Source organism: Otolemur garnettii, unplaced genomic scaffold (genome assembly GCF_000181295.1).
Source record: "Otolemur garnettii isolate 467f Iridium unplaced genomic scaffold, OtoGar3 scaffold00002, whole genome shotgun sequence".
Classification (NCBI taxonomy): Eukaryota; Metazoa; Chordata; class Mammalia; order Primates; family Galagidae; genus Otolemur; species Otolemur garnettii.
Window position 1 is genome coordinate 32,681,735 of NW_003852397.1, and position 10,406 is coordinate 32,692,140.

The following is a 10,406-nucleotide window of genomic DNA, read 5'->3' on the forward strand; positions in this document are numbered from 1 at the left end:
AGCCTCCCAAGTAGCTGGGACTACGGGTGCCTGCCACAATGCCCAGCTATTTTTCTGTTGCAGTTGTCATTGTTGCTTAGCTGGCCTGGGCCAGGTTCTAACCCACCAGCCTCAGTGTATGTGGCTGCCGCCACAACCACTGTGTTACAGGCACCGAACCATGATTTGCATTTTCTTGATAGCTGATGAATATCTTCTCCGATGCCAGTTAACCTTTTCAATATCTTCTTTGGAAGAATGTCAGCCTAGATCCTTTGCCCACTTTTTAAGTGGGTTGTCTTTTTATTATCAAGTAGTAAGAGATCTTTATATATTCTGGATATACATTCTTTATAAATATATGTGTCTTTATATTAGACACAAATGGAAATACTTCAAAGAGCAGTAAAAATATATGGTAACTAACTCTGGGCCTAGGTGAGTAGGAAAATCTAGAACTGTACCATTAAAGCCTAGTATATTACACAATTATTATCTGTACTGAAAAAAAATAATTACATTAAAATATAATGGAGTTTAAGCAAAGAGAGTGCTGGTAGGGAGAAAAATTTTTTAATAGTACATTTTTAATATTCCTCATCTCTTGCGTCTATTGTGTGATTAAACAACTGGAGGCCTTTTTTGTAGGCCTTAAGATTAAAAAGAGAAGGGGAGAAATTAGTCCTTTTTAAGGATGCTTTTCTTTTTTTTTTTTTTAACCTTGCCAACCTTTTTATATGCAGATTTATAATGTCTTAAATGTATTTACATGTTGTACCCTGGCTATGTTTAGGTAGCATTCCTTCAACATAGGCTTTTTTTCCTATCCTAGTTCAGTCAAAGAGTGCTGATCCTTTGAAGTCAAAACATCAGTTGGACTTAGAACGTGCCCATTTCCTTGTTACACAAGCTTTTGATGAAGATGAAAAAGAGAATGTTGAAGATGCTATAGAATTGTATACAGAAGCTGTAGATCTCTGTCTGAAAACCGTATGTATAACTATATTTTTAAATTTTGTGGAATTATCCTAAGAAATGTCTTTTCTTAAACTAGTAAATTTTATTTAATAACTTCTTCAAAAGTTATTCTATCCTTATAAATGTAACTAAGTTATTCCTCAGAAAATTGTGAAGTAGAAGGTTAATAATGGGTTTTTGTATCTTGTTAATATTTTGACAGCTTTGAGACCAGATGTGGTGGCTCACATCTGTAATCCCAGCATGTTGGGAGACCAAGGGAGGAGGACCATTTAAAACCAAGAGTTTGGGATCAGTCTGGGCAACAGGGGGCCCCTATCTTTACAAAAAATTTAAAATTAGCTGATCGTGGTGGTGATGAGTAGTTCCAGACACTTGGGAGGCTGAGGAAGGAGGATCCCTTGAACCCAGGAGTTCAAGGTTGCAGTAAGCTGTCATTGGCCACTGCATTCTAGCAGACTGGGTGACAAAACAAGATCTTATCTCAGAAAAAAAGGGTTTATTTTGGCAGCATTGAGTCACTAAGTATTTTTTGAATTACAAGACCTATTTTTTAAACTTTTTATACCCTAATAAACAAAATTAACTTAGTTTAGAAAGAATTCAACATCACAAATCTATTAATTTAAAATAAACTTCCTTTTTTTTCCTCTATCTCAAACACTAAAAAGTACATGAGGACCTTACTAAAAGTAAGGTAGTAGTTTAAGAGAGCTTTTCTAATTTGCCCTGTAAAGTCTACATGCTGAGTGATTTTTCCTTCTCTCTGAGGAGCCTTGATTAGGATGGTAGCTTCAAGGGACATTTCATGCATCAGAGAGCAGTGAATCTGACAGGAAGATGAGATGAAGTAGTACAGACCGGTGTTCCCAGTGCTTTCAGAGGGTTGGCTTTTGGGTGCAGGGTCTCTTATTCAAAGAAACATCCTAGGTTTTTTTTAGTTTTGATTGAGACAGAGTCTCACTTTGTGGCCCTCGGTAGAGTGCTGTGGTGTCTCAGTTCACAGCAGCCTCAAACTCTTAGGCTCAAGCAATTGTCTTGTGTCAGCCTCCCAAGTAGCTGGGACTATAGGCACCTGGCTCAATGCCTGGCTCTTTTTTAGAGATGAGGTCTTGCTCTGGCTCTGGCTGGTCGAACTGTGAGCTCAGGCAATCCACCCACCTCGGACTTCCAGGGTACTAGGATTACAGGCGTGAGCCACCACACCCAGCCCTAGAAACATCCCAGTTTGATTCCTGTAGTTACCTGAGACCCCAATTAAGTGCTAGTATTCTGAGGTTCCTGCCACTCAGCCTTCCATGACCTTGTGGTTGAACAGTTGTGGTCCAGTTACCACTTCTCTACATTAAGTGGTTTTAACATAACCTCAGTGACGTTTTCAACACTGTTTTAAATGATACATTTAAGGATGAAATTAAAATGTCATCTTCGTGTATTCTCTTATAATTTCAAGAAGTATAATGTGCATTATAATTTTTTTACTTAGAAAAATGTATCAGACAAATTTTTAAAAAATTATGCTTCAGAATATCTGTCTTTTTCTTTCTCTTAAGTCTTATGAAACTGCTGATAAAGCCCTGCAAAATAAACTGAAACAGTTGGCTCGACAGGCACTAGATAGGTGAGTTTTGGTCACTTATCCATGGTCGGCATATATTGTATCATGTAACAGACTGATCTAAACGTGTGGCAGAGGTCACAGTAACAAACCTCCATCTTTAAACTGAGATCCTGAACAAACCTGCTTTCTTCCTTTGAGTGAATTTATCTTCTTCCTGCTTCAACCTCAAGAAGTAACAAATCTGTCAAGAAATATTTTTGGTTTTTACTGTGTATAGAGCAGAAATGATTATGATATTTGAAATGGGAGACTTCCCTTCTATTATATAATATCAAACTTCCAAGGAGAACTTCCAGGGAGCCTTGAAGATCTATTACTAAAATAGAAAAATTGAGAATATACGTGCCTCAAATTATACATTGTGTATAGCTCCTTTACGTCTTAGCTCAAACATCAACTTTTCAATGAGGATTGCCCTAACTATTATGTTTAAAAGTGAATCTCCCTCTGCACTGTCATCCTGCTTACTATTGTAGTATTCTTTTCCATATCTTTTATTACTTCTAAGGTATGTGAGATTTGCTAGCTTGTTATATTTGTTGTTAATGCCCATGTCCCCTCCAACTCCCACCCCGAAAATGTAAGTTTTCAGGGCAGAGAATTTTGTCTATATTGTTCAATGTAATAACCAAGTACCTAGCAGAATGCCTCGTATATATTATGTGCTTAGTAGGTGTTTGTTAACAGAAGGAATGAATTTGCACAAGAGAATCATACCTCTTGAAGAAGTATTGTAGGCTCGGAGCCTGTAGCTCAAGTGGCTAAGGCACCAGCCACATACACCTAAGGTAGTGCATTCGAATCCAGCCCAGGGCCTGCCAAAACAACAATGATGGCTGCAACCAAAACATAGCCGGGCGTTGTGGCGGGCGCCTGTGGTCCCAGCTACTTGGGAGGCGGAGGCAGGAGACTCGCTTGAGCCCAGGAGTTGGAGGTTGCTGTGAGCTGTGATACCGCAGCACTCTACCCAGGGGGATAGCTTGAGGCTCTGTCTCAAAAAAAAAAAAAAAGAAAGAAAGAAAAGGTATTGTAAACAAAGGAAAAGAGTGAAAAATGCCTTTATACCTATATATGGATTAATAAAATCATCTCATTTTCAGGCTCTGAATAGATCACTATACCACCCCTAGCCCTTCTTTTTTTATTGAGCTATAGCAGCCATCCTTCCTTTTCATTACCATCATCTACTATCTTTAGTTTCCTTAAATTCATGAACATGTGAGCACTTGACACCTAGTTGTTGTCTCCATCTTGACTTCTTTCACCAGGCAGAATCACAGATGACTTTTACTACCTGTGTGGATAACCCATCAAGTATTCTTCAGTGCATCCTAAGCAGAAGGGGTTGGGTCAGTCTTGAGGTTCTTTGAGAATCTGTTGAAAATTGTGGATCTTCTCTCTAGGAAAATGGACATAAAAATTTTTTTTGCATGTAAATTCAGAGTGTTCACAAGATTCCTGAAGCTCTCATATATGGACCTCGGGTTAAGAATTTCTGTTTTTTAGCTTGTTCTTTGACAGAACAAAGTAAAAATTCCCTTGCATATTATGTGGGGCCTTTCATGACCTAACCCCTTCCTCTTGCATCTTATCTACTGTTGCCTGTTTGCACTTTTACAGGGGCATTTGCACATGTTCTTCTCTTAGGATTCCTCACCTCCCACATGAAATCCTCTGCAGCTCATGCTCAGTTCAGAGCAGGCTTCCCTGACTTCACCCTCTCTTCTTAGTCATTAAGTCAGTAACTTCTGTAGTGTATGTGTTCACTTGTAACTTAATGTTTCTGTCTTACCATCTGTCATTTGTAATGCAGTTATCTTTCCCTACAGCACTATAAGCACTTTAAGGGCAGGGATTGTTTTATGCATTCTGGTAAAGCCCTTGCTTGGCATAGTGTCTGATGTACAATAAATGTTCATTTAATATTGTTAGGAGAATGTTGTTTGCAAGAACCTTTGCGAGTAACTTAAGTAGTAAAATGTTGACTAGTATGTTAGAATTTTATATACTGATTTTACATTAGGAATGTTCCTTAACTGACTCTTAAAGTAAATTTTGTTTCCTGAAAAGCTTGAATGTGAGAAGAAAAACTAGAACAGTTTTTCAGTGCCTGTCTCTGTTATAGAGCAGAAGCATTGAGTGAACCTTTGACAAAGCCGTTTTGCAAAATCAAATCAACAAATATTAAACCAAAGCCACCTCCAACAAGGACGCATTTTCCACTAGGAACTAACCCCTTCCTTGAAAGACCTCAGCCTTTTATAAGTCCACAGTCATGTGATGCACAAGGACAGAGATACACAGCAGAAGAAATAGAAGTGCTCAGGTAAATCAGTTTGTAACTCATTGTAATGAAAGATTTTATTAGCATAATCAAGGTAGGTAATTTTCTTATCGTTAAGTTTGTAGAATTATATTTACATCTTTGCCATAGTGTGTTGTGCTATTATGCAAATATAAATTTTATCGTTGTGAAATGGCCACTTGAAATAGTTAAAAATTGTTCTATTTTAATATTAACATTTTTACTACACATAATACAGAACATAACAAAAAATGTAAACACTTTTTTTTATTAAATCATAGCAGTGTACAATAATGTAATCATGGGGTACAATGTGCTGGTTTTATATACAATTAGAAATATTTTCATCAAACTGGTTAACATAGCCTTCACGGCATGTTCTTAGTTATTGTGTAAACACATTTTAAGCAATGTTATCTATGCAATACTTTTCCAAGTTGAGGGTACCATTACTGCCACTCAGTGTGGACATGCTATAAAATTGAACTGAAAGGGTTTCTTCCCGGGTTCAGTGAGAGCATTTTTCTTTCCTGATAAAGATTTTAATTCTCCTCCTGCTAATTTTTGCCGAGCAAAAATTGTATAAGAAGCAACACAGCACAAAGCAGGACAAAGAAAGGTAGTTTGGGAGCTGAGAGACACTAAATTTATTAAGTCCAGCACTTGGGTTGCTCAGCATCAACATGCTCCGTTCTACACACGTTTGAAATTCAACAGAACAACATCTGTGTTTTCCCCTAACAAAATGCATTTGTCCTTCATACAAGTGAAAAGTTTTCATTATCTCCCCAAAACAAGGAGACACATAGTCCCAGCAGTCATTGTATTAGTTGTTATGTTAATCAGTCCTCAAATTCACTGAATATTGTTAACTAAAGATTAAATTGTGAAGTTACCCTGCAACTTCTTATAAATAAAATAAGGATAGAAACAGATATAGAAGGGAAATAGTTACCATGTACACATAAACATATATACAAAACAAGGAGGAAATACACAAAGCACCTACAAACCTTATTTCGTTAGTTTGTCAACAGACCCTAGCTGGTGTCAGTAACACTTCCTCCTTTCATGACCTGTTTCATCTTCCCATAACCAGAAAATACAAAGAAGATATTTTTTAGAATTGTTAATGTCAGGCTTTTCAAATTTGGGGATAGAATAGACTTTGTGTCTTAGTGTCAAGAATTCTTCCATTACTTCTAGAGATGAGAATTTTGTTGTAAGGGATGTTTGTTTTATGTTTTTGGTGGGGAGGAATGTTTGTTTTGAAAGAATACTCATACTGAGTTGAACTGAATCAGTTATTTTCTGGTATTCAATTACTTTATAAAAATTTTGTTCAAAAAAAGATTGTAGCAATATGAGGTTATCAGTTTAATTTTAATACAGCACTATATCTTATCATTTAAATATTAAAGGGTTTAAGATTGGAAATTAAGATAAACTTGCAACATGTATGTTAGGTTTTTTTCTCCCTTGTGTCTTATAGGACAACATCAAAAATAAATGGTATAGAATATGTTCCTTTTATGAGTGTCGATTTGAGAGAACGTTTTGCCTATCCAATGCCTTTCTGGTAAGTAAGCCCTGTTACAGTTTTTAGATCCAAGATCATTTTAATTTTTAGTACTTTTTTAGTACTCTGAAGTTCAGTCTAATTCTTAGCCACAAAAATAAAATTTATAATAAACTTATTTAAAAGAGAGGAGGGGCTGTGGGAAAGAGGCGGAGCAGCACAGCAAGAGCACCTTCATCACTCACCAGGTCGTGGGTTTATGCAGCTCCTTTTGCCTGTCATACTCTAGAGTGCCACGCACAGTACCTGACACAGGGTAAGTAGTCAGTTAATATTTGTTCAGTCAGTTTTATTTATTTTTATTTTTTTGAGACAGGGTCTCACTCAGTCACCCCTGATAGAGTGCTGTGACATCATAGCTCACAGCAGCCTCAAACTCTTGGGCTCAAGTGATTCTCTTGCCTCAGCCTCCCAAGTAGCTGGGAATATAGGCACCCACCATAACACCTGGCTCTTTAGAGAAAGGGTCTTGCTCTTGCTCAAGCTGGTCTCAAACTCCTGAGCTCAAGCATTCTGCCTACCTCGGCCTCCTAGAGTGCTGGGATTGTAGGCATGAGCCACTACTGCACCTGGCCCTGTTCAGTCAGTTTTAGACTGCAACAGAAATACAAGCCAGGAGAGGAATTAAATGGAAAAGTGGAATAGAATGACAGTATCATTGTTAACTAAGAAGACCTGGCTCGGCGCCTGTGGCTCAAGTGGCTAAGGCACCAGCCACAAACACCTAAGGTGGTGGGTTCAAAACCAGGCCTGCCAAAACAACAATGATGGCTGCAACCAAAAAATAGCCAGGCGCTGTGGTGGGCGCCTGTGGTCCTAGCTACTTGGGAGGCTGAGGCAGGAGACTCGCTTGAGCCCAGGAGTTGGAGGTTGCTGTGAGCTGTGATGCCATGGCACTCTACCCAAGGGGATAGCTTGAGGCTCTGTCTCAAAAAAAAAAAAGAAGACCAAATTCAGAAATGGTTATTTATGAAAGTATTAGTTAGCACATCCTTCAGGACAGTGGCAGCTTATGTCAGGAACCTTAAAAATACTGTTTGGTTCAGAACTCCTCAGCTCCTAGTCCTCCTCAGGAAATCAATCTTAGTATGTTAAGAGCATTCAGCAAAGCATGTTACAGCAAAAAATTCTTGAAAAAAGTATCCAGCAATATGGGAATGATTAAATACAGTACATCTATCCGTATAGTTAAATATGCTGCTCAAATGAAATTAAATCTTTTAAAAATGTAGGTAAAATGCTCACAACATGGAAATAAAAAAGATAGAACATTGCTCTTTAGCAGACACAAGAAAAGAACATTATACATATAACATTCAAATTTTATTTTTGTTTCATGTATTTATAGATACATAGAAAAAAATCATATAAAGAAATACACCAAAATATTTACAGTGGTTATCTCTAGATAGCAAAATTGGGTGAGATTTAACTTTTTAATACTTTTTTTAATTTTTTTTTAATTTCTATAGTAATCATGTTCATTATCACAAAAAATTATCAAAATTACATGCTTACAATATATGAATATACAAACTTTATATAGAACAAAGGGTCTTCTTTTCAGTTTCCAGCATTTTGCTGTTCTTGATTAGCCAAGAGTAAGATGTCTGAAAGCCAGTAAGTTATCAAAATAATTTTTTCATTCAAGCAAATCATGTGGGTTTATGCCACTCTTTTTGCCTGTCATACTCATAGTGCCACACACAGTATCTGGCACAAAGTAAGTACTCAGTAAATATTTGTTGGCTTTCTAGCTAAACAGCTAGAAATTGTTTAGGATCTAAGAAATTTTTTTTTTTTCCGCAGTTTGTGGCTGCGGCCAGGTTTGAATCCACCACCTGCGGTATATGGGGCCAGCGCCCTACTCCTTGAACCACAGGCACCCCCCGGATCTCATATCTCTGAGAAACCTTATGGCATTTTAAGGGGAAAATTCTAGAGGCAAACTTTCCAGTTTTAAATCCTATGTAACACTGGGCAAGTTGTTAAATCTGTTTGCTTCCTCATCTATGAAATAAGAGATAATGAATAGAAATGATCTCATAGTGTTACTGTGATGATCAAATGAGTTAATAAAATACAAGGCACTTAAAGTGGTGCTTATTATAAAACAAGCACTATATAACAAAGGTTAACTGCCAAAAATTATTTTGCTTAGTACTAAATTATATAACATAGTTTGACAGTATGTTTCAAATACTTTAAAATTTCTTTTTTTTTTTTTTTTTTAGGACAGATCTCACTTTATGGCCCTCAGTAGAGTACCGTGGCATCACAGCACACAGCAACCTCCAGTTCCTGGGCTTAGGCGATTCTCTTGCCTTAGCCTCCCGAGTAGCTGAGACTACAGGTGCCTGCCACAACACCTCACTATTTTTTTTGTTGTTGCAATTTGGCCGGACCCGGTTTGAACCCGCCACCCTCGGTATATGCGCCCTACTCACTGAGCCACGGGCACTGCCCAACTTTAAAATTTTTTATACCTCAGGTGTCACCTGTGGCGCAGTGAGTAGAGCACCAGCCCCATATACCGAGGGGTTGAGCCAACCCTGGCCAAACTGCAACAACAAAAGAAAATAGCCAGGTGTTGTGGCAGGCACCTGTAGTCCTAGTTATTTGGGAGGCTAAGGCAAGAGAATCAATTGCTTAAGCCCAAGAGTTGGAGGCTGCTGTGAGCTGTGACACCACTGCACTCTACTGAGGGCAACAAAGTGAGACTCTGTCTCTTTAGAAAAAAAAAAATTTTTTATACCTTTTTGACCAGTAATTTTACTTCCAAAAGCCAATTCTAAGCAAGTATTTACAGACGTACAGCTCAAAGATATATGTATAAGATACTCATCAGTGTTGTTATAATTGTGAAAATGAATCAGTTATTCTTGTATGTTTTTGAATATATCCAAATAGAGTTGTAAACTTACAGTTTTGATCTTTGTGCAACAAAGTAGGATAAATCATATTTTTAATATTTATACAATGGAATGTCTATAAGAATAATATTACATAGTCATGAACTGTCAAGTTTTCGAGGAATTTAATAACATGGGAAAGTGTTCACAATGTAACTGGAAAAGTAAAATGCAAAACCATATAAACACTCTTAATTTATGATGACACTTTTTTTTCCTTTTATTAAGTCATATACACATAGATTAGGGATGGCACTTGTCACAAATTTTCTTTTTTGTTTTAATGATTACTCACTTAATGCCTTCCACTCTGGATTACAGGCTTCATAAGGACAGACACCATATCTATTTTAACTAAGTTGCACTACAGTTGCTGGCACAGTATCTGTTATGTTGCAGGCATTCAGTAAATACATACTGAACTAATTCAATTTAGAGAAAAATCAAGAATAAATACTAAAATTAACTGTAAGTGGCAGTACATTTCCTTTCTTATTTTCTAGGTTATTTTACACCGAGAATAATCAGTAACAGTTAACACTTTGAAATTGAGATAACAGATTACAGGAAAGGCTCCACATAATATTTATGAGTACATAAATTTGGTCACATAGATTGAATGATTTTTTTAAATTTTTTCTACCCTGATCATGTATTACTTTAAAAATCATAAAATGAGCATTATTGAATAAAAATTATATTTATAAAATATTTTGAATCTTTAAACTTTAAGGAAAAGAAACATTGGATTTGGGCTGCACACAGTAGCTATAATACTAATATTCTGGGAGACAAAGGCAGGAGGAATCCTTGAGCTCAGAAGTTGAGATCAGCCTGAGCAAGAGAGCCCCATTGCTACAGAAAATAGAAAAATCAGCTCGGCACATGTGGCTCAAGTGGCTAAGGCCCCAGCCACATACACCTAAGGTGGCAGGTTCAAATCCAGCCCAGGCCTGCCAAACAACAACAGCTGCAACCAAAAAAAAAAAAAAAATAGCCGGGCGTTGTGGCGGGCACCTGTGGTCCCAGCTA

General features: G+C 37.2%; 1 protein-coding gene across 1 annotated transcript in view; it reads left to right on the forward strand.

Annotated features, from left to right (window-relative positions):
* CAPN7 (calpain 7) overlaps positions 1-10,406 on the forward strand; it is a 41,146-nt gene that overhangs the window by 9,002 nt on the left and 21,738 nt on the right. The window contains exons 3-6 of the mRNA XM_023512667.1: positions 812-969; positions 2,511-2,578; positions 4,704-4,904; positions 6,376-6,462. Coding sequence (XP_023368435.1) covers positions 812-969; positions 2,511-2,578; positions 4,704-4,904; positions 6,376-6,462 — 514 coding nt within the window. The remainder of the gene's footprint in view (positions 1-811; positions 970-2,510; positions 2,579-4,703; positions 4,905-6,375; positions 6,463-10,406) is intronic.